The sequence below is a fragment of the Elephas maximus genome, chromosome 25 (assembly GCF_024166365.1).
Source record: "Elephas maximus indicus isolate mEleMax1 chromosome 25, mEleMax1 primary haplotype, whole genome shotgun sequence".
Classification (NCBI taxonomy): Eukaryota; Metazoa; Chordata; class Mammalia; order Proboscidea; family Elephantidae; genus Elephas; species Elephas maximus.
The window spans coordinates 67,834,024-67,859,072 of record NC_064843.1 but is presented as its reverse complement, the minus strand read 5'-3'; the positions used below and the strand labels follow the sequence as shown (position 1 = coordinate 67,859,072).

The 25,049-nt window shown below is 48.3% G+C and overlaps 1 protein-coding gene across 1 annotated transcript in view; it reads left to right on the top strand.

Moving 5' to 3' along the window:
* ACSS1 (acyl-CoA synthetase short chain family member 1) overlaps nt 1-25,049 on the top strand; it is a 65,937-nt gene that overhangs the window by 12,775 nt on the left and 28,113 nt on the right. The window contains exons 2-3 of the mRNA XM_049869568.1: nt 1,660-1,756; nt 16,169-16,368. Of these exons, the coding sequence (XP_049725525.1) occupies nt 1,660-1,756; nt 16,169-16,368 (297 nt within the window). The remainder of the gene's footprint in view (nt 1-1,659; nt 1,757-16,168; nt 16,369-25,049) is intronic.

Below are 25,049 nucleotides of genomic sequence, written 5' to 3'. Positions count from 1 at the left end.
CTGCCCCGGAGGGTTTCCGAGGAGCATCTGGGGGATTCAAACTGCCAACCTTTTGGTTAGCGGACACAGCTCTTAACCACGGCACCACCATCCTAGTGGGAGTGAAATGGTATCTCACTGTGGTTTTGATTTGCATCTCTGATGGCTAAAGACACTGCGCATCTTTTCATGTGTTTGGTGGCCATTTGAATGTCCTCTTTGGTGAAATGTCTATTCAAGTCCTTTGCCCATTTTTTGATTGAGTTATTTGTATTTTGTTGTTAAGTTGTTGAAGTTACAAAGCTTAAGTTGTATATAATTTGGTTATTAGATTCTTGTCAAATGTATGGTTTCTGAAGATGTTCCCCCAGTTGATAGCATGACTTTTCACTTTTTTGGTGAAGTCTTGATGAACAAAAGTTTTTAATTTTTATGAGGTCCCATTTATTTTGTCTTTTGTTTTTTGTGCTTTTGTTATTATATCATATAATCCATTGTTAAAAGCTAGGTACCACAGTGTTATCCCTACATTTTCTTCTAAAAATTCTATGGTTTTATTTTGCACATTTAGGTCCTTAATCCATTTTTAATTTGATTTGTGTATGGTGTGAGGCATGGACCCTGTTTCATTTTTTTGCGTGTAGAAATTCAATTTTCTCAGCACCATTTATTGAAGAGACCCTTTTTCCCCTATTGAATCAACTTAGCACCCTTGTTAAAAATCAGTTGACCATAGACGTTTTTGCTGTTGTTAGGTGCCGTCGAGTTGGTTCCGATTCAAGCAACCCTATGCACAACAGAACGAAACACTGCCCGGTCTTGCACCATCCTTACAATCCTTGTTATGCTTGAGGTCGTTGTTGCAGCCACTGTGTCAATCCACCTCGTTGAGGGTCTTCCTCTTTTCTGCTGACCCTGTACTCTGCCAAGTGTAATGTCCTTCTCCAGGGACTGATCCCTCCTGACAACATGTCCAAAGTATGTAAGACGCAGTCTCGCCATCCTTGGTTCTAAGGATCATTCTGGCCGCACTTCTTCGAAGACAGATATGTTCGTTCTTTTGGCAGCATCTTCCCTGCTGCATCGCTTCTTGGGGGCAGAAGCTGACTTGCAGGGCTACTGGTTGTATACCTGAGAAAGGACTTGAATCCTTGTCCTGGATTACACCTCCAATCTGTGGGGCAAGATTAATTCCCGGCAAGTGAGAGTTCATGGAATGTTCTGAGCACTAAAAACAGGAGCATCCTGTTTGCGTGAAGTCTTCTTTCCAGCAGCCTGGCTGCGGTGCTCAACGCTGGCTGCACACTGGGATCATCCAGGAGGCTTTTAAAACATCAAGGCCCAGGTCTGACCCTGGGCTAATTGAGCTGGAGTCTCTGGGGTAGCCTGGCTTCTGTAGTTATTAAAGTTTCCTGGACGATGCTAATGGGGCCAGAGGGAACTGTTTCAGAGTATTTGCTGAATCACAATGCGCCTTTGACAGCATCTTTTTATAGTGGTCACCCTTACTCTCACAGGTCTGGCAAGCGCCATTCTTGCAAGGAGGTAGAAAACCTCACTGATGAGGGAAGGGTCCACCTCAGTGGAGAGTTAAGCAAGTCACAGCAAACAAGATACTCTGCTGATCTTATACTAAAAGCAACACGTGTAATTTCCATAAACCCTTTTGTTTTTGTGCAGTCAACTGCTTGGACCAGCATGTTCAGAAGTCCCCGGAGAGTATCGCTTTGATCTGGGAGCAAGACGAGCCTGGTACCGAAGTGAGGATTACCTACAGGTATCGTGTGTCCCTGAGGGTGTCCACTGTGACCTTCGCACCTCAGCACCTGGCAGATGTCCTGTGTCTTTTTGTCTTTGGGGACGAATCCACATCATCTGCTGGATCTAGGAACAGGAACAGAACTTGGAAGGAGGACTGGCTGTCTTTATTACCTTGGCTTGGCAATACAGAGTGTCTTCAGATTCTGATAGAAGGAGCTGAGTCTTTTGAAGTTAATGTGATGAACACTCAGGGCAGAGGGAAGCTTTTGGCACAGTTCCATGTGCTTATGTCTGGATTGGGGGGTGTCTGAGTATCAGGGAGTGTGCTTGAGATTTGGAAATGTCCTCTCATCCCAGAAAAGCAAACACAAATGCAAGCTGAATAAGATACAAATTGAAGTGATAAAAACCAGCCCACTCAGTCTCTTACTCTTTGTTCCTTTGTGAGAGCGAGACGATAAAGAAAACTGAGCGGGTCAGTGCACACAAGGGAGACCCTCTGTGAGACGGACTGACACAGTAGCCACAACAATGGACTCGGCCACACCACTGATCACGAAGGTGGCACAGGACTGGACAATGTTTCATTCTGTTGTACAAGAGGACGCCACGAGCCAGAGCCAACCTGACAGCAACTAACAACAGCAGCAAGCGCCTGACATGTTTCTTCTTTGATTCCTTAAACAAATGCTTCACACATTCTATGCACCAAGCACTCTTCTAGATATTGTGTGTGCTTATCGGGGGGAGACGTGGAGCAAGTCAGCGTTAAGCGAGCCCACTGTCCGGGAACGGTAACTGCCTTCCTGAGGCACTGCTTCCTGTAGGGTGGGGCCTTGCTCAGAAGTCGTTGGTTCTCTGTCACTGCAGGGCACTGGCTCTTATTTCCCTTGAGTAAAAGCCCCTTGCTTAAGCCTCGTCTCACCTTTACAATGATATCTGCCGCCCACTTTGTCTCTGAGTCCTGTGTCCTTCTCACCACGCCTCTTCTCCCTCTCCATCAAGTATGATTACGCTCTCCCTGGGTGGCTTGGGGTTTTCTCGTCCAATCATCAATAAGCTTTCATTGAGTGACTTTATATCACTCAGGACAGGCTGGGGTATTTGTTCTTGTTAGCTGCTGTCCAGGTGGTCCTCGACTCATGGTGACCCCATATACTACCAAGTCCTGTGCCATCCCCTTGATGGGCTGTAGATCAGACCGCTGTGCTCCATAGGGTTTTTATTGACAGATTTTCTGAAGTAGAAAGCCAGGCCTTTCTTCCTACACTGTTTTAATGCCTTTCTTCATAGTCTGTCTTAGTCTGGAAGCTCCACTGAAAACTGTTCAGCATCATAGCAACACACAAGCCTCCACTGATAGATGGGTGGTGGCATGCATAAAGTGCATTGGCCAGGAATTGAACTCAGACCTCCTGCATGAAAGGCAAGCATTCCACCACTGCCCCCATGGGGTATGTTGTAGCAACAAAGGATCCCTGAAGGCATGGTAGGGGGTGGCTAGGTGGTTCCTTTGGATTGAATAGTCAAGGAGAGCCTCTCTGAGGAGGTGACATGTAAGCTGAGGTCCTACCGATAAGGTGGAGCAGCCATGAGAAGACCCAGAAGGAACATCCCAGGCCCATGCCAAGGCCCTGAGGGGGGTAAGCTGAGTGTGTCCCAGGCCCTGAAGTGGGTGCACGTGGCTGGCAATGGGAGTGGGGGACGTGGTATGAGCAGTGTGCAGAGAAGCAGGTCCAGATGTCGGGCTGAGAGCAGCAGGTACTTACTTCCTGGCATTGGGCGACTGGGGTGGTGGCTGGCCACTCGTAGCTTCCTGTGTGTTTTTGAACTCAGGTTTTATCACAGGTGAATCCTGAGCTGCTCGTTAATCTGCCCCAGCTCCTAGCTTGCACTGTTCTATCATACCGCCCCTCCACAGCTCTCGGGGGTTGTCCCTCTTCTTCTGCAGGGATAGGCTCAGGGACTGTGTACATTTCTCATCTCCACTTCCTGGCTAGAGCCAGGTGAGCCTTCCCTCTCCTGGTCTCGACCCCACCACCCCAGACCGCCTGGGGCACTGTCCACCTTCCCCATGCACACTGAGGTTTGGGGAGCCCTGCTTCGGTACACAAACTCCCTGGGGAGCCCTTCTGCTTTAAAACGAAGACTGAATGGGGGCAGGTGGAGGGTGTGACTAACTGGATGGCGGGGAGATAAGGCCAGCTGGCTCAGTTAAGGAGCTCTCCTGAGAACTAATTCACTTTCATCACATCTCCCTCCCTGTGCCTGGGCCCCAGGGATGGTGGGTGTTGCAGATGCCCCCCTGGGTTGGGAGTGCCCTGTTTGAACACCGAGTTACTGTGAAGCAGCATCAGACCAGCAGTGAGCACAGCGCCATTGGGCCTGTGGAGAAATGCGGTTAAATCAAGGACGGATTACCCAAGAGCAAGGCTCGCTCGGGCTTACACGTGTGTGCTTACTAACCTGTGGCGCACAATTTCACCTGTTTTTCACTACATCAAAGATGTGGTGAAACCCACGTGCAGTTGTGCACTACAGATTAGTAAGTAAACACAATTAAGCCCATGTGTGCCTTGCTTACTGGTTAATCTGCTCCTGGGTTAAATGTAAACAAAGCAGGAATTTTCAGGACTAGAGCCAGCACGTTGAAGCTGAGAACAGGCTTAGCTCCAGTTCACCAAAGCAGCCCCAAGCAAGGGACGGTTATGGGTACAGGCAAACGGTTATGTTACTTTTCTCTTCCTCTCTCAGGCTTAGTAACAGGTGATTATTTCTATTTGCTGTTTGAATGTCGAAAAGGAAAACAATTGTATGCACAGGGGGTCTGTAATTGCAGCCATTTTTTAAGGGATTTGGGTCAATTATTTTCCCGGTCATTTTAGGTTTTACTTTCTTTTTAAAACATTTTTGTTGTGGTAAAATATATGTGACAAAAATTTTCTGTTTCAACCATTTTTACGTGTATAATTTGCTGAGAAAGTTATGTTCACCATGTGGTACAATAATCAGCACTATTCATTTCCAAAGCGTTTTCTTCACGCCAAACAGAAACTCAGTGCTCTTTACGTAGCCACTCCCCACCCCCTTTTCCCCCAGATCCTGTTGGCCACAATGTATTTTGGTCTCGAGGCTTTGCCTACTCTAGATATTTCGTAGAAGTGGTGTCGTCATACAATATTTGTCCCTTGTCTGGCTTATTTCACTCAGCATAATGTTTTCAAGGTTCATCCATGTCATAGCATGTATGAGAACATCATTTCTCTTTATGGCTGAATCATATTGCATTGTATGAATATGCCACATTTTGTTTATCCATTCATCTGTTGATGGCCATGGTTGTTTCTACCTTTTGGCTATTGTGATTAATGCTGCAATGAGCATTGGTAGACAAGTACCTTTTGAGACCCTGCTCTCAAGTCTCTTGGGTATATACCTAGGCTGGTCATATGGTAATTGCATAGCTTAACTTCTGGGGCACTGCCACACTGGTTTCCACAGTGGCTTTACCATTTACCTTCGCACGAGCAATGCATGAGGGCTCCAGTTTCTCCACACCCTTGCCAACACTTGTTGCTTTCTGTTTTTGATAATAGCCATCCTAGTGAGGGTGGAGTGGCATTTTGGGTTTTTGACGTTTGCTCTTTTCTCCCCCTCAGAGGAAAACTACCTAGACATTGATGCTGGTTGTCCTGTGGGACACAAACTGCCACTGTGTAGACCACTAAAACAAGCTGCTTTCCTGTCCATGTCATGCAAATGGCACTCAAGGGGCCTCAGGACAGTCACAGACCTCACGAGCTGGAAGGCCAAGCTCCCGACTCACAGCCTGGGTCCCTGTGGTTCTCAGATGCTAGGGTGGTGGTAGGAATGCCATTCCCTGGATACGACACCAGCCACGGGGAGCTGAAGCATGGGGCTAGCCCAGGATTCTGCTGTTAACTGGCCCCCCAAGGCTAAGGCGACTCGGAGAGAGAAACTCCCTGATGGTTAGCCAGCATGGCCTCAGGCACAGAGGGGGCAAGTCAGCACATCCCAGACTTGCCCTGGCCAGGGGCTCAGCCCCACAGCAGGCACCGTGGCCTTTGCCCTGTGCACGGGGAGGAATTTGCAGCCCATGTTTTCTCAGGTGCTGTGAAACCTTATGCCACACAAGTCAGCAGAAGGAGGCCTTCCTTTGTTTCTTTCCCAGCCTGGGTTATCTTCCAATGCGGCCATTTATCGAGGCCACGGAAGTGCTCCCTGTGGGTTCAAGTGATCGGGAGTAGGAAGTTTCATGTCGACACTGGTTGTAGAAGCTTTTAGGGGAAATCTCGTGTTGGGTACAGAGAGGCAGAGGGACGGGGAGAGGCATCGGTGATGGAGGCAGAGGGGCAGTGGCAGTGGGTGTGCTGAAGGGTGAGATGGCCATGGTTGGGAGAGGGGCTGTTCTGCCCTCTGCCCGTGTGTGACTTTACCCTCAGTTTTCTCATCTGCAAAATAGGACCATGACTTCTCCCTGGGCTGCTATGAGTGCTGAGTGGGATATGGGACGAGAGCCCAGCACGGGCCCGTGTCCTGGGAGGGCCTCTTTTAGCTGTGTTGTAGCCGTTGAAGGAAGGTCAGCAGAGAATCTCAGATTCCATGGGCCAGAGTGGCCTGTGGCCACTGGTGCTGGGCAGGCAGCTGGTGTTTTTCAGGGCTGTGTTCATAGCAGCTGTGTAAGGTCACACAGTGTAACCTCAGCTGGGAGGATATGCATCTCAGCTAAAAGGCAGGCCTCCAGTCTCCGGGTGCTTCACCCTTGCACCTTGCTCTTCTCACCCCCAAAGTAATTACTAGGGAGCAAACTTCTTTATCAGGAGATCGAGGCAGCTAAGGGGAGGGTCATTAACGGACCAGTTGATACGTAGGTACTTGGGGCGAAGTCGTTTGTTGGGTGGGGCTCCCTCAGGGTGGGGAGACAGAGGCCGCCCTCTGACCCAGGAGGGCTGCTCCCTGGGTTGGTTCTTCCTCTGGCCTGACCTCTGAGTGACTTGGATTGCAAACCTCGCCCAGGAGTGCATGTGGCAATGCTCAGACTCCAGTACAACACTCCGTGGCACTTGGGCAAAGCTTGTTTGAAACCTGTACTACCTCTTCTTCAGGCTTTGGTGCAGATGTGGACACTGGCAGCATTTTGAATCTCTCCATATATGACCTTTCTCTGTCATTCTTTTGGGCAAGCTCTGGTTCTTTGAATATCATATTTCAGAATGGCTATATCTCGGGACTGTGGTACAAATGACCCATGCTGAGTCTTTAATTGGAGCTAAATCACCTGGACAGGCCTGCCTGACAATCCCTGGGGGAAAACAGTGGTGGGGGAGGAGTCGCTGAGAACATACATAAGAGTTTATTCATTACAACTGCCTCCCCAGGAGTAGCACCTCTGTGTTTGTGACCTCCCTTCTGCCATGCAGGGGCCGTTTGGGGTGGTCAAAGGCTTGGATACCAGGGAGGGCAGCCTGTCGAGGGGATGTCGCAAAGCCCTGGGGTGAGGGGCATGGGGTTGGGTGGAGCGCAGGACCCTGGAATGAGGTGGGGGAGAGATATGGAGGGGTGAGAGCTGGCCCCATTTACAGCCTGAGATACTATGGCCCCTTGGAGATGAGTTTTCCAGGGCAAGGATGGAGCTTTGTTGTTCCTGTTTTAGTTTTTTTCCTTCTGCTTCTGGAGGGTCCAGACAGTGAGGCAAGATGAAGACTGACCATCCGAAGTAGCACGGCCAGCAGGGAGGCCGGTGAAGCCCTTCCGGCCTGTGTACAAGTTTGCATGGGGCTCACTCCCCACAAGGTATACACCTTCCCTCCAGCCCCTCCCTGATGCCCCCAGAGAGAAGGTGCTTGCCCTAGGTTAGGGGGTCAGACATGTGTGCTGACTGACTACGGGGTTAGAAATGAAACCTCCTAGCAAGGAGCCAGTCTGTGTGCCTCTCAGTACAGCCAGCCACCTGCCTTCCAGTTTGCGTGGATCTCAGTGGTGGTTGCTTCCCACAAACCTCCGAGTGGGGTGAGGGCCAGAGGACCACTCATGCTGACAGGCATTCACCCCATGGCTTTCCTTCTTCTTGGTGGTGACCTTCAGGAGGAAGGATGTGGGTGAATGAGTGACTGCCCTCCTGTTCTGGGATGGCCTGTCCCAGTGCCAAGCCAGCAGGCAGGTGCTTCAGCCTCCTCCAGCGCTGACCTGGGGTGACTTCTGTGGCTGAGGCTCCTGCTTGCTGGGGCAAGGGGCTGCATGGCTGTGGCAGGAGGGGCAGGCAGGCTTCTGTGCCAGCCCTGTGTTCACCTGCAGTCTCCTGGCCAGGCCCTCGGGCAGGTGCTTTGCTGATTGTCCTAGTTCAAGTCATAGCTGCCCTCGGTTTTCCAGACTAGGGCACTGATTCCCAGGTGGCCTCAGGAGCTGGGTGGGCTCCACAGCAGCTGGAGTCAGAGTTGGGCTGGAGTGCCCTCAGCGGCCTGCTGTCCTGTGGCCCCGTCCACTCCGCCACATCCTGAGGCCAGGGTTGTAGATGCTGCTGCCTGTCGAATGAGGCCTCTGCAGTCCTGACCCTGAGGAAGAGGGAAGGCATGGATAGGGCCCTCACCATTGGGTGGTATTTATTGAGCACCTGCATTCAGTCTGGTGACAGACCCTTTGCCACCTCCAAAAATCATCTAAGTAAGCACCATTTGTTTTAACGTGTTCTGCGGCAGTGGTCTCTTCTCTGAGGAGACAATGCACCCTTCCACTGACCAGTGCCCCAGATTTCTGTGGGCCCCCAGGACAAGCAGGTACAGAGTCAGTGCTATAGCCTGCAGGAAAGGAGAGGACCCTCAGGGCCAGTGTCCAGGGACACCTTGCTGGAGGGTTAGTGAGGAGTCAGCCCCTCCACCGGGGCTGGCAGGAGTGTGAGTGTGGGAGGGCTAGAAGACAGGCCCTTGGGGCCTCGGAGGCAGGCAACGTTTCCTGTGGTGCAGGGCTGCCATCTCAAGAGGGGTGCTGGCCCTGGCACTCCCCTTTTTCTTCCTCATGACCTCTCCACCTCCCCACACTTTTGGACCTTGTCTGAACTTGGTGGCAGCAGGGTTTTGAGCTGGGTATGGGCTTGAAAATCTCCCACCCATGAACCTGGCTATGCTCCTCTGGGACGTGCTGCTTCTAGACGTCAGTGCCTCTGACCCTGTACACAGGAGTGCAGTGGAGTCAGGTGGGAGCCCAGTTTCTGAGCTCAAACCCAGGGTCAGGCTTTTACCTTTTATGAGAGGTCTAGGGAGGAAGGCTTGACTACGGCTCGAGCTCGATGGACGTCCCTTGTGGCTAGGGTATGAGATCGGCAGTAGCAGGCAAAGTCTCTGCGAGCTCTCGATTTTTGGAGAGGGTCAGAGAGCAAAGAGAGATTCTTTGCCGGTGCCTTCTCAGAGCATGAGCTGAACCCCAGGGTATATATGTGGATTTTTAACTTTGGCCTCATACAATCAGGGCTAGGTGACATCCTGTTTAACAAAGACTTGTTTGTCACCTTTCTGTCTTCAAGGTCAGAGATTAGGGGGTTGTTTACAACTTACTTAAGTTTCAAGGTCACCTTACAGAGATAAAACTTTATGTCATAATTCCTTTATAATATCATGTATGCAACAAGCCAGCTTAGGGAGGTTCAACTATATGTTGCATTTTCTCCAATTACATCATGCAACATATTTCAACATTTTCTATTTCCAATTTAGAATCCCCTAACCAGTTATACATTACAATTTCTGTATCACAGCATGCTGGTACAATGCCCACTTCTAGAGGTTGTTTACCACATTCTTCTATTTATCAATTTCTAAAGTTAGAAATTTTCTAAATAACTTTCTAACGACTTACAGTTTCTAACAGCTGGTAAGTTTCTAATGACTTATAAGTTTTCTGGTTAGAGGGCATCACAGAAGTGTATATATATTTCTGTATCTAACATCATATTGAGTGAGTTGTACATATACAGTTTGAAAGCATTATAGTAAGCATAACAGTGTTAAAAGCCTTATAAAAAGATACATAATAGTGACTTATACTTAGGTGATTTGAAAACATTATATAGGCATATATAATAGGAATAAAAGAGTTACGTATTCACTCTCTTTCCTTCCAGGTTAATAGCTTTAATTTTTATTAACTATTTATTATTATTTTTTTAATTACTGAATACATAACTATTAAATAAGTAAATAATGAATTATTTATGAACAATTATTTTTATGAAGGAGAAATTAGTTGAGGTGAACTTTAAGGACAGACTCAACAGGGGTTCACGGCCAGGTTTTGGGGTGTCTCTGTGAGGAGGGAGGAGGTGACTGTCCTGGGGCTGGGGGAGATCGGTCACTGGTGCTGAGGGCTCACGTGTCAGGTCTGGTGTCACATGGGCACATGAGGGTTGACTGTGCACGACTATCCTCAACTCCTCATTCAGTGGCCATGGTGGAAGTATTTACACCGCGGTAATTGGCAAATCAGGAGACCCTGGGTGATGCAAACGGTTAAGCATTCAACTACTAGCCGAAAGGTTGGCAGTTGGAACACACCCAGAGCTCGCCTTGGAAGACAGGCCTGGCAATCTACTTCTGAAAGGTAACAGCCTTGAAAACCCTGTGGAACAATTCTGCTCTGCACACATGGAGTTGCTATGGGTTGGAACCAACTCGAAGGCAACTAACAACAACAATTGGCAAATGCCGTAAATCAGGGCTTTTTCTCTGAGAAAAGTGATTGTTAGAAACCTGCGAGTGTACCGCTCGGTCTACTTGGGCCTCCCGTTCTCCTCAGCTTCCTGTTTCTCCTAACCCCTGCCAAGAGGCTGGGAGAGCAAGGTGGGCCAGGGACGGTCTAAATACGCTGTTCTATCGTCTGCATCCCAAGTGTCTGGGTCTGCTGTGTCTGCAGGAGCAAACCTCCACTGTTCGCTTTCCTCTGGGTGTTAACTCGGAGCCTTCTGTGGGCTCCCAGGAAAGCTTGCGAAATAGAGCAACCCCCAGCTTGCGTCTGGTCTGAAATGTTCCCTGTGTTTTGCTGTTGTTGCCAAATGGACTTAACACAGAGCAATCTCAAGAGACCAACAAATCACCTGGGGCATGTGAAGGTAAGCAGGACCTGAAAAACATCCCGTGGCATTTTTTTCGATCATAGGGAAAAATGAAGGTATTAGAAAGTTAAAAACCTACATTCTCCAAATTCCACCAGGGACTGGACAGTGTTTCTGTGACTGCCCCTGAGAGGTGAACACATTTGTCTGCCAGTAGGTAAATGTTCTGCCAGGGCGCCAACTGTTTTGGGGGTTGGGTTCTCTTGTTCACATTTCTTTTCCTGTCGCCTTTGCAGTAATTATAGCGCCTCTCAGAGAACACCTGTAAATGGGCCTGGGGGCGTCATGTTTGGTCCCCACAAATGCTGTGGGTGGTGGGATCCATGATGAGGAGACAACCAAGACCCCATGGGAAGTGTGGGGGCTGAGCGGGAACCATCTCTCCAGTCAGGCATTGATGGGTCTCCAGTGAGACACTCCCCTGAGGACCGACTTGCAGCGTTCAACACTTCCCTCAGGGTCTAGAAAGGCCTCAAGAAAAAACATTTACTTTCTGTAAGAACTTGAGAAAGCTCACAGCTTTGGTGATTGGAAGTTTGCTGACTGACCTGGTATCACCACTGGCAATTCAGCTCTTGCCTCAGGCAAGTCCTGCCTGGGTCTGGGTCCTTGCTTGGCAGAGTGGTTTCAGGCGTTTTTTTCCTGGGTGTGGCAACTGTTTTATATGCTCACTGCAGTTTCTCGTTGCCAAAGGCCAAGGTCAGAAAATCAAATAATGACATGTAAGGAACTTCATACTTGCTTTATGAGCCTGGTCAGCCCAATTTCCTGGGTTTGCGATCTCTCAATGGTAGTAAGTAGCACACTGAGCAAAATTCCATCACTATTAAATCAGATTTAGTGGCTCCACTAACACCTGGGTCAGAGGAGTCTGTCAGGAGGGAAGGGATTTTTATCGCAGGCCTGACTCCAGGCTGTTTCCATGTCCTGTGTAGCCCTCCATGCCCTGCCGGGCCAGGAGGGGCTTGTCTTGCCATGTCCCCTTTCCTAAACCTGATTCTTTCTCTCTCACCTCCTCCACCTTTCAAAACTGGCTTGCTGAAGAAAATTCCATATTCTAGAGAGTGCACCGATAGAAAGATGAGTCTCTTTTCTAGTTCTGCATCTAACCACCCATCTGCCCCAGGCTTAGAGAGAGTGGTGACTGTGCTAATGAAACGTTTTGTGTCTGTCTGTCCTACACCACATGCCAATATGGTTAGCCAGTTTACCTCCCATCCTTGTGCCAGATACAGAAGAGTCCCATTCCCATCTCTGGTGGGCTCTCTGAAAATGCAGCAGCTGAGCTTCCTTCCGCTGCTGAGGGAGCAGGAGGTAGAGAGAAATTGAGCCACGCGCGAGTCTGAGGCAGTGCCCAAGACAGCACGTCCAAAGAGTGCAATGTCGGTGCTGCTATTGGCAAAGGAGCTGGTCATCTTCCAGAATCTTGGCCATTAATCAAATGCTCCTGTTGTGGACAGGTGATGCCCTGCCCAAGACATGGGGGCTGGCATTTCTACCTCTATGCCCTGACCCCAGGCTCCACCATTAGAGGTGCCAGTGTGTCTGGGGCCTTTGGGAGAGCTAGTGGACCGGTTTCCCAGGATCTCCACCTGAGTACCCTGAGCAGAAGTGAGTGGTCGGGCAGTCTGGTCATGGGAACTCCTCTCTGCCCCTCTCCTCCTCCCTGTCCCCCTGAATCTCCCTGCCCCTGTGTGGAATTAGGAAGTGCAGGGGAGAAGTGTGTGATGGGGGCTGGGAATATGCTCAAGAGAGACCTGGAGGGACAGAGGGAGAGACGGGGGATGGGCAGGCAGGAAGGCGGAAGAGGGCAGGGAGAGGGAAAGGGTCAGGGAGTAAGAAGGGGAGAGGCAGGCGCAGAGGAAATAGGGAGGCACAGGGAGGTCTGAAGTGTTCTTGGGGTACAGCCAGGTGTGAAGACTCCTTCCTGCCAGTGATGTGGGCTCAGTCCTCTTGGGGCCTGGGAAGGGCAGTGCTTAGCCCCTGGCTGTCCCTCTGTCAGGAGCTGCTGCCTCGTGGTGTGCTGGGCTCTGTGGCCTTTGAGGATCTCATTGGCCTCAAGGTATACTACGTTGGCAGAGTGAATAAGAAGTGGCGTGTGTGGAATTTACCCCTTTTACCTAGAGCCCAGATCAAATTCTTTATCAGAAGCCTCGCCTCTGGGTGTAGCACTAAGAGTGTGGGACGCACCAGACCCAGCTCCGGCTCCTGGGTGCATGTGGAAGGCCTCTTGGTCCTTCAGGGAACATGAGCAGCACGTTGCAGCCTGTCAGCCTTATCTCTCCAGGCTGTCCATCAGTGCATGCTGGCTGCCCGGCCCTGCTGCCTTTATCTGCTGCAGGCAGGGGGCCCAGTGACTTCTGTCCAGAGGGCTAAATGCGGTCATTCCTTTCCTCTCTGCAGCTTTGCTCTTTCTCCCCAAAGCCAACCATACTGCCCATCCACCCTTCACAGTTGCCCTTGGTGTCTTGTTCTGCATTTTCCCTAGCCAGAGCTATGTTCCTTGAGAAGGATACTTTCCCTCTTATTTCCTTTTTCTGTCACCAATGCTCTCATTCACCCTCACCCCCCTATGCCTATAACAGAATTTTGAACATCTTGGGAATCCATCAAAGTGAGTTAGCCAATTTTAGTCATTTTAGAAAATAATGTCAAACGAATGTTTCTGGCAGTTTCCATTTGGTGGGAAAGAGAATGCCTTCTGAATGTTTGGCAGGGTCCCGGGTGGGTCACGTTTCTCAATACTTGCAGCAGTTCTACAAGGTGGACGGCCTTACTGTTTCTCAGATGATCACATGGAGGCTGAGAGAAGTATGCTCCGCGTTTAAGTAGCTACTGCAGAGATCTAAGCCAGGTCTCTCTGTCTGGAAAGTTCGTGTTCTTTCCTTGACTTCAAACTGATGCCTTTGGTCCTCACTGAATTTCACCACCATTAACTCCCTTGGAGCTGTGTAAAGGGAGCCTCACTGCAGACCTGACTTACCCTTCTGCAGTACGGATGCTGCTGCCTCTTCACACTCTCAGGGCATCCCAGCCTCCACTCTTGGAGAAGTAGAAGTGTTTCTGGGCCCTGGATTCTGTGCAGTTTGGTGTTGGGGGCTGGGGTGCTCCTTCTTTCATCATAAAGTTAAGCTAGGGGTGGGTGGGCGCCCATGAATGGCATCTTTGTCCTCTTCCTGAATGCTTTAAGGAGAAACGACGAAATCCAGCAGAAGTGGTGTCCTGGAGCCAGCCTGGGCATGAGACACCGTGGTCCTGGCGGTGGGGCTTGTGATCTGGTTCATGATGGGTCTACTCTGCAGAATGGCTGTGGGAAACAAAGACCCCCTTCAGGTCCCTGCCTGAGACTGGTCGTTCATTTTCATTCCGCTGTGGTTTCCTGGCTGTCTTTTGTTGAGCTTGGCCTTTCTCAGGAGCCCTTTCCTTGACAGCCTTTGAACACAGGGGAGTATGCGAACAGTTGTCAGGGGTAGGGGGCGCTGCAACGAGGGTCTGCTCTGCGGCCCTGAAGAGGGCAGGTGCGTCGGTGCTGACCACCCGCCCCAACCCAGTTGGAAGGGGCCTTGGTTTCCACTCCTCTCATCTGTCCTCTGTCAGGTCTTCTTTTACTGCAAATAACTATAAATTAAAGCAAAACTATGGACGGCAAAGAAGGGAAAATGGTTGGGTACTGCAATTGCAAAATCCAAGGTGATGCTGGTTTCGGGATCAGGCGCTGGAGCAACTTTCACGGGATTAGGCTTGCTTGCTTCAGTCCCGTTGTGGCTTTTCTCCATTTTGTTGGGCTTATGCCCTGTTTCCATAGAGTTGTGTCTTGGACTCTGATTAGGCCATGTTCGGTCACGTGCTAACCTCTGAGTCCCTCACTTACAAGGGAGATGTAGTACTCTGATTGGCGGACTGAACCTTGCCCTAACCTCAGGAGTGGAGAGGGGTCAGCCCACACCAGCTGGAGCAAGGGTTCCAGTGGGGGTGGGACGTCCCTGGAGAGCTTGGAGTGCCCCAGAGCAGCAAATACTCACCCCATTCCTCGTCCCATAGGGAGTGGAGAATCGCCGGGACTATTTGATGAATTACGGGTGTTTTCACTGCCCCTCACCCAGCCTCCGGGCTGCAGGGAGGGTGACTATCTTCAGTCACCACCTCTGTAAGCGTGGGAGCTGGTGTCCTACTTGAGTATCAGCACCGGGCAAGAGTTTTGCTTGGTTCCATGGGCCTGTGCAGGGTTAGAAAACTGGGCTGTTATTATTCCCCAGGAAATGTCTTATGAAAGATCATCCTTTTGGGAGGTGAGGGGTTTCAGTAGTCACAGTGATATGATAGTTTTGCTTTGGATATTTGTGGGTGCTGATAAGGAGAAGCCCTGCTCTAAACCTCAGCCATGAGGCAGTAAATGTCTGTCACTGTTGTTAGGTGCCATTGACCCAGTTCCAGCTCATGGTGACCCTGTGTACCACAGAACAAAACACTGCCCAGTCCTGCACCAACCTCACAATCGTTGCTGTTTGAGCCCATTATTGCAGCCATTGTGTCAGTCCATCCCGTTGAGCATCTTCCTCTTTTTTGCTGACTACTTTACCAAGCATGATATCCTTCTTTAGGGACCAGTCCCTTTTGATAACATGTCTAAAGTATGTGAGACCAAGTCTCACCAACCTCACTTCTGAGAAGCAGTCTGGCTGTACTTCTTCCAAGGCAGATCTGTTCATTCTTTTGGCAGCCCGAGGTATATACTATATTCTCCACCAATACCGCAATTCAAAGGCATCAATTCTTTGGTCTTGCTTGTTCATTGTCCAGTTCTCACATGCATATGAGGGAACTGAAAATACCATGGCCTGGGTCAGTTGTTGCCTTAGTCCTCAGAGTGACATAGTTAATTTTTAACACTTTAAAGAGGTCTTTTGTAGCAGATTTGCCTAATGCAATGCATCATTTGATTTCATTTGATTTCTTGACTGCTGCTTCCATGGGCGTTGATTATGGATTAAGTAAAATGAAATCCTTGACAATCTTGTCTCCGTTTATCATGATATTACTTATTGGTCCAGTTGTGAGGTCTAGTTATGATTTTTGTTTTCTTTATGTTGAGGTGTAATCCATTATACCTCTGTGTCACTACCAGACTAAAATGTTCAAAAATATCTCTTTCAGGTGAAGAACTTTCCATGAAACAAGCATATGAGTGCCTCCTGTGCCCCAGGCACTGGGCCTGGTATACAGTATTTACAGTTTGCAGAATTATTCCACACTAAATTCTGTGCTCCCTCCCCCATCTCTGATGGCTGTGTTTTCCATCTGCTGCAGGGAACTGCTGGAGACTACTTGCCGCCTGGCCAACACGCTGAAGAGGCATGAAGTTCGTCGAGGGGACCGTGTGGCCATCTATATGCCTGTGTCCCCACTGGCTGTGGCAGCGATGCTCGCCTGTGCCCGGATTGGTGCTGTCCACACGGTTGTCTTTGCTGGCTTCAGTGCAGAGTCCTTGGCTGGGAGAATCAATGATGGTGAGCACACGGGAGGGGAGGGTGAGGCTGGGAGTCCCCTAGTCCTTTTTCTTCCTGGGGTTTGGCCAGCAGGAACTCAGAACACAGAGAGACATTAATAAAGGTCACACAGACAAATGACAGATTCTACCAGGGACAGGCACGTGGCAAGATGAGCATGTGTTCTGTGAGCTGAAATCTGAGTGCACTGGGCTTAAATTGCAAAGAAGGAAGGGAAGAGTGCCAGGTACAGGACCACATAGGACAGGCTAAGTGGTGGGAGGAGCACAGCACCTGTGAGAGACCTGGCAGAGTCTGGCAAGGCCACAGTGCTAGAGGCAAGAACTGTGAAGGGTGAGATGAGGCTAGAGATCCATGGGAAGGGTGCATAGCCAACAACTGGAAGCCTTCCACCAAGAGTACCTGTGAGGCAGGGCATCCACTAGGCCCGGAGTCAGGGGACAGGATTTCAAAGTGTATTTTTAAGGCTCTCTGTCCACAGGTGGTTCATAGTGTCCTGGACAGTGTGGAGAACAGTCATGTCTCTTCTTTTTCTGGTTGGGGAAGGCTGAGTGTCTGGCAGGTGGCCCATGTCTGCCCCAGTGCCATTCCCTGCTCTAAAGAGATCCCACAGAGTCTGCTGAGTTGGCTCCCCAAGGAGGGCGCCATGTTCTGGGGGCCATTGGGAGTTCTTTGTGTCTCATAGAAGACTTACCTACGGGTGGTGAGCAGAGCTGTAGGGCTTTGTTCTCAGGCCCCTGCTGGCCACCTCTTCAGAAAAGGTGGAAGCTTTTCCTCTGTGGACTGGTCTCTTCATCTCCTCCCCCTTCCAAGGGTTTGTGCTGCTGTCCCTTTTTCTTTCCAAACCTTCTGTAGCACCAACTCTGGGCCAGGCCCTGGTCTAAGCACTCTGCAAGAGTTATCTCCTTTAATTTAACTAGCTTAATCCTCACAAAAATTATATGATGATGCTCTTACTGTTCTCCTTCCCTCTTTTAAAGTGTACAGTTAAGTGCATGGGAGAAGGGTCCACACTGTCCCCACAACCCTCAGAGGATACAGAGGGAGGGGCAGGAGCCACCAGGCTGCTCTGAGCTGGTGGCCCACGGAGGAGATGCTGCATCTCAGAGGAGGGGTTGTGGGTCGCAGGGAGGGGCCATAGGGAAGCACAGCCTCAGCAGTGAGGGGTCCAGGATGAGGCCTAATGTTCCTCAGGAAGGCCTCATGTTCCATGTACATTGATGGAGGTCGCCAGAGACAGACAGATCCAGACTTTGACAGCCCCACAGCCAGAAGGCGATGCCTCCAGTTAACTAAGACAAGCCTGTGTCCTGTCTCCTCCTCCTTGGCCCAACTCCAGAGAGTCTAAGCCAGGAGAGGAAGGGCTGCAAATGCCCAGAGCCAAACAAGGCTCCCCCTCCGCTCCAAGGGAGGGGAAGGCACAGACCACACCTGCCCACAGGGGAGGGGGTGCACTTGTAACCTGATTTGAGAAGGGAGTTTTGAGCTTAGGAAGAGTCTACTGGACTTTTTCATTTGTTCATTACGGGAAATTTCAAATGTATACAAAAGTACAAAAGGATAGCATGATGAGCCCCCTGGTGCCTGGTGCCTGCTTCAACAATGATTAATTCTTGGCTAAGCTTTACTCTGAGGTGACTCCCCAGTCATTTCGTCTGTAAAGACTTCACTGCATGTTTCTGAAAGGTAAGACTTCTGCTTACACATTAAAATATCATCATCAACAATCACGCAAGAAAAAAAGGTTTTTTTTTTTTTTCTTAAACTCAACTTGCTGCACTTGATTTCGTCTAGCCTCTTTTAACCAATATGTCCTCTCTCCATTTTTCGCCTGTTGTGAAGCATTTGTGGAAGAGTCAGAGTTGTTTGTCTCAGAGGTTCTACAGTCTGGGTTTTGCTGGTGGCATCCCCAGGAGTGGTGTAACAGGTTCCTCTGTCCCTGGATTCCCTGCATACTGGGGGTTAGGCCCTGAGGCAGTTTTGGGGAGGCTCCCTCATAGTGGGGTTGCATACTTCCTGTGGCGTTGGCAGGAGGTACAAAGTGCCAAGTGTGTGAGTGTGGCAGCTAGTGATAGCCCTTGCCTGGGTCCACTGACACCTTTGGGTCTGTACCGTAATAAAGTTCAGGCTGTACGGCTCCTTTTTCCTTTATTATCCAGAATATTTCCTGCAGACACACTAACCAATGCCTGGTTGGGATGTAGTTTGCACAGGTTGGTTGATTTTTCTTTTTATTTACCAGTTTCCAAGCTAATGAGCTGACCTCCTGGCATATTCCAAAAGTGACCGATGAATCTTTATCATTATAAACTCCTTGATTTAAAAATAAATGAATGTGTGTTCCAATCCCCGGTAGTCATTATTCTTTTTGATGCTAAACTGTCACCTCTCAGACCAGTCAGAGCCTCTTCCAGGTGGCTTCGTGTCCTTTTGATGTGACCCCAGTGGTCTGATGGTTCCCACGATCTTTCATCTTTCCTGCCCTTGCCTGAATCGGCCATTTCTCCAAGATGCCTCGGTTCCCTCTGCTGAGAAGTTGCATTTAGGGATGCTCATTGCCATGGAGGAGCCATGGTGGTGCAAACAGTTAAGCACTTGGCTGCCAACTGAAAGGTTGGTGGTTCAAACCCACCAAGTGGCTCCGTGGGAGAAAGACCTGCAGATTGATCTGCTTTTGTAAAGATCACAGCCAGGAAAACCCTATTGGGCAGTTTCAGCTCTGTCTCATGGGGCTGCTTTGAGTTGAAAATGACTCATGGCACCCAGCGACAACAATGGAGATCCTGTACTCATTAAGCAGGCAATCCCCATTCCCCTTACCCCCCGCCTTAGGCAACCACTAATCTGCTTTTTGTCTGTATGGATTGGATGATTCTGGATATTTTGTGTAAATGTGTCTGGCTTTTTCATTTAGCATAATGTTTTAAAGGTTTGTTCATCCAATGTTTTCAGGCTTCATACAGGACAATGTATCAGTACTTTATTTGTATTTATGGCTGAATACTATTCCATTGTACATATATATCACATTTTGTTTATCCATCCATGTGTTGATGGACACTTGAGTTGTTTCCATCTTTTGGCTATCGTAAATAATGCTGAAATGAACATTCGTGTACAAGTATGTGTTTGAGTCCCTGCTTTCAGTTATTTTGGGGCATATTCCTAGGAGTGGAATTGCTAGATCATGTGGTAATTCTATGTTAAACTTTTTGGGGAACTTCCAAACTGTTTTCCATAGTGGAGACACCATTTTACAGTCCTACCAGCAATGTATGAGGGTTCCAATTTTTCCATATCCTTGACAACACTCATTTTTTTCCCATTTTACGGATAATAGCTATCCTAGTGGGGGTGAAGTGGTATCTCGCAGAGATTTTTATATGTATATGTATGGTGACTGATAACACTGAGCATCTTTACATGTGCTTGCTGGTCATTTCTATATCTTCTCTGGAGAAATGTCTGTTCAAGTCTTTTGCCCATTTTTTAATTGGGTTGTCTTTTCTTTATTGAGTTTTTTTTTATTGTGGTAAAATATATGTAACAAAACATTTGTCGTCTTTACCCTTTTAAGCATACATTTTAGTGACATTAATATCATTCACTATGTTGTGCAACTGTCACCACTATACATTTCCAAAAATTTTCATCACCTTAAACAGAAACTCATTAAACAATAACTACCCATTTCCTCTCCCCCTAGCTCCTGGTAATCACCAATATACTTTCTTCTGTATTCATTTGCATGCTCTAGATATTTCATATAAGTGAGATCAAACAACATTTGTCCTTTTGTGTCTGACTTTTTTCACTCAATATAATATGTTCCAGGCTCATCTGTGAGATAGCACTTATCAGAACTTCATTTCTGTATATGGATGAATATTTCATTGTATGGTCCTTAGCCTGGGTCTCTAGGGAGGCAAAACCAGTAAAGCATATAAATATCTATATAAAGAGGTTTATATCAAGGACATGACTCACACAGTGGTAGAGTCTGGAATGTGGGTCAGGCTGGAGGATTTTCTTGATTCACGTAGCTGCAGGGGCTGGCAAACCCAAGATGGGCAAGTCAGACAGCAGGGCTCTGGCTCACCGGCTGTGAAGACTGATAAGTCCTAAGATTGGCAGGCAAGACAGCAGGTAAGGTGCTAGCTCAAGTCCCAAGAACCAGAGGTCAGATGAACAGGGGCTAGCTTCAAGATCCAGAGTGAGCAAAAACACGCCTTGCCAGAAAGTTCATTTATGGTCAATGCAGGCCACACGCCAGGAAATTCCCTTTCAACTGATTGGCTATCCACAGCAGATCCCATTATGGAGGTGATCATGTTATATTAGATCTCATCATGGAAGTGATCACATCATCACACCACTGCCAAGCTACATCATAACTGCCAAACCACCGAAAATCATGGCCCAGCCAACTTGACACACAACCTTAACTATCACATTCCACCCCTTGTTAGCTTGGTACCTGTACACATCTCCTGAGTAAAGACAATTATAAAGTCATACCTGCACCTAACACGATACAAACAAACACATGTACAACTGAATACACACTAGCCCTGTTTACATTTTATAAGCGAAGAAAATGAAAATATTTGATGCACGCGTACAAGGGAGAAATACTCATAACAATGTTTGAGTCCATGTTTCTGCAACTGGTCATGTGAGTGTAACTGGTATTTAGAACTACCCTCTTCCATCACTCATTCCATATTCACTTTGCCCTCAGCAAACAGCTCAGCTGGTTGTGGTTCTTTGCCTGGTGGGGTAACTCAAACCATCATTCCTGAAGAGTCTGATCCATTAGTAGTGTCTGAACTGTGTTGCTGTAGTTTTCCATTGACTTTAATCACAGAGCATAGTAGTACTAAGAGATGCCCTAAGGTATCCCCCTGCATTCCAGAAATCCTTTTCTTTACCTCCATTATGTAACATCAACCTGATTTCCTTTTGGTAATCAGGATCAATCACATCAGCCAGTGTGGTAACTCCCTTCTTTGCCTCTTGATCCGGTGGCATAAGGAGCACAAAGTGGACAGGTGGCATTCCTAACTTCCAATTCAATGAAATCACGGGTGTGTCTCCAGATGGGAGCATTCTTCCCTATGGAACTAAGGCCTCTAGACCCACAAAGCGTAGGCTTGCAGGGAAAAATTTTGTGATGGGGTCACTAGGGGTAATAGTGAAAGATGCCACTCTGTTTCCACCCCTTGATTCCTGGACCCATGATTCCTGGCTATGGGAGAAATAGCACCATATATTGGATGCTGGTTTAGAGCTATACGGCCTGCTGCAGAACACCGGCCCAGCCCTGCAAGGTATTACTACTATAGCTCATGCCATATTTGTGTCTTTAGGAGGCCCTTCCATCATTCTGTCAAGCCAGCTGCTTCAGAATTATGGGGAACATGGTAAGGTTAGTGAATTCCATGAGCATGGACCCATTGCTACACTTCATTTGCTGTGAAGTGAGTCCCTTGATCTGAGGCCATGCAGTGTGGGATACCATGATGGTGGATAAGGCATTCTGTAAGTCCATGGATTGTAGTTTTGGCAGAAGCATTGCACACTGGGAAGGCAAATCCATATCAGGAATGTCTATTTCAGTAAGAACAAACTACTGCCGTTCCACAATGGAAGTGGTCCAATGTAATCTACTTGCCACCAGGTTGCTGGCTGATCACCTCCAGGGATGGTGCTATATTGGGGACTAATTGTTGGTCTCTGCTGCTGGCAGATTGGGCACTCAGCAGTGGCTGTAGCCAAGTTGGCCTTGTTGAGTTGAAGTCCATGCTGCTGAGCCCATGCATAACCTCCATCCCTGCCACCATGGCCACTTGTTTATGAGCCCATCGTGCGGTGACAGGAGCGTTTGGTGAAAAAGTATGGCAGGTTTCCACGGAACACATCATCCTACTTGCTAGACTGTTAAAATTGTCCCCTGTGGAGGTCACCCTTTGGTGAGCATTCACATGGGACACAAATATCTTCACTTCTTTGGCCCATTCAGAAATGTCTATCCACATACCACTTCCCCATAAATCCTTGTCTCCAACTTTTCAACCGTGTTACTTTTAAGTCCCCGAACATCCAGTCAAGCCATTGGCCATAGCCCATGAATGAGTATAAAATTGCACAACTGGCCATTTCTCCTTCCAAGCAAAGAACCAGGTGAACTGCTTGATGTTCTGCGCAGAACCATGTATAAACCAAAACAAAAAAAAACAAACCTGTTGCCATTGAGTTGATTCCGACTCATAGTGATGCTATAGGACAGAGTAGAACTGCCCCATAGGGTTTCCAAGGAGCACCTGGTGGATTTGAACTGCCAACCTTAGGTAAGCAGCTGTAGTTCTTAACCACTATGCAACCAGGGTTTCCACTCTCTGTAAATCAGGCGCGAGTTTTCTCTTCCTCAGTGAACTGATCACAAGAACTCCTCACGAGGCCATAGGTCCAGACTGGGAGATGGAAGATAATATGACAGGAGTGGAGACCATGGGCATTTGGGCCACTTCCTCATGCAATTTGTGCCTTCAGGTCCTGCTCGGGCCCGATTTCATATATACCACTTTCATTTAATGATGGCGTGCTGCCGTGCGTGTCCGACTTTATGACTCTGTGGATCAGACAACACCCAGTTCATGATGGGCAGCTCAGGCTGCATGGTGACTTGGTGTCCCATGGTTAAGTGTTCAGTCTCTACTAAGGCCCAGTAATAAGCCAAAAGCTGTTTCTCAAAAGGAGAATAGTTATCTGCAGAGGATGGCAGAGTTTTACTCCAAAATCCTAAGGGTCTGTGATGTGATTCACCAATAGGGGCCTGCCAGAGTCTCCAAACAACATCTCTGTCTGCCATTGATGCGTCAAACACCATCGCATCAGCCAGATCATACGGCTCATGTGGCAGAGATTTTACAACAGCTGGAACCTGTTGCAGACCCTTCTCTTGTTCTCGGCCCCACTCAAAACTAGCAGCTTTTCAAGTCACTTGATAAATAGGCTGGAGTACCACAGTCAAATGAATATGCTGCCTCCAAGATCCAAAGAGGCCCACTAGTGTTGTACCTCTTTTTTTATTTGTGGGAGAGGCCAGATGCAATAACTTATCCTTTACTTTAGAAGGAACATCTCGGCATGCCCCATGTCACTGGACCCCTAGAAATTTCACTCAGGTGGAAGGCACCTGGATTTTTGTGGGATTAATTTCCCACCCTCTAGCACATAAATATTTTACCAGTAAGTCCTAAGTCATTGACTCTTCTTCCTAATAGGTCCAATCAGCATTATGTCATCAGCATAATGGACCAATGTGATGTCTTGTGGAAGGGAAAGGTGATCAAGGTCCCTGCAGGCTAAATTATGACATAGGGCTGGTAAGTTGATGTAGCACTGAGATATGCAACTGAAGATGTATTGCTGGCCTTGCTAGCTGAAGGCAAACTGCTTCTGGTGGTCCTTTGAAATAGGTATGGAGAAGAAGGCATTAGCCAAACTGATAGCTGCATACCAGGCACCAGGAGATGTATAAATTTGCTCAAGCAATGAAACCACAACTGGAACAGCAGCTGCAATTGCAGTGACCACTTGGTTAAGTTTACGATAATCTGGTGTCATTCTCCAAGATCCCTCTGTTTTTTGCACAGGCCACATAGGTGAGTTGAATGGGGATATGATGAAAATCACCATCTCTGCATCCTTCAAGTTCTTGATGACGGTGGTAATCTCTGCAATCCCTCCAGGAATGCGGTTTTGCTTTTGGTTTACTATTTTCCTAGGTGGGGGCAGTTCTAATGGCTTCCACTTGGCTGTTGTTGTTATTGCTAGGTGCCATCTAGTCGGTTCCGACTCACAGTGACCCTATGCACAACAGAACGAAACACTGCCCAGTCCTGCGCCACCCACCCTTACAATTGTTGTTATGCTTGAGCTCATCGTTGCAGCCACTGTGTCAATCCACCTCGTTGAGGGTCTTCCTCTTTTCCGCTGACCCTGTACTCTGCCAAGCATGATGTCCTTCTCCAGGGACTGACCCCTCCTGCAACATGTCCAAAGTACGTAAGACACAGTCTTGCCATCCTTGCTTTTAAGGAGCATTCTGGTTGTACTTCTCCTAAGACAGATTTGTTCGTTCCTTTGGCAGTCCATGGTATAGTCAATATTCTTCGCCAACACCACAATTCAAAGGCATCAACTCTTCTTTGGTCTTCCTTATTCATTGTCCAGCTTTCACATGCATATGATGTGATTGAAAATACCATGGCTTGGGTCAGGCGCACCTTAGTCTTCAAGGTGACATCTTTGTTCTTCAACACTTTGAAGAGGTCCTTTGCAGTAGGTTTGCCCAATGCAATGCGTCTTTTGATTTCTTGACTGCTGCTTCCATGGCTGTTGATTGTGGATCCAAGTAAAATGAAATCCTTGACAACTTCAACCTTTCCTCCATTTATCATGATGTTGCTCATTGGTCTAGTTGTGAGGATTTTTGTTTTCTTATATGTTGAGGTGTGGTCCATACTGAAGGCCGTGGTCTTTGATCTTCATTAGTAAGTGCTTCAAGTCCTCTTCACTTTCAGCAAGCAAGGTTGTGTCATCTGCATGACGCAGGTTGTTAATGAGTCTTCCTCCAATCTTGATGCCCTGTTCTTCTTCATATAGTCCAGCTTCTC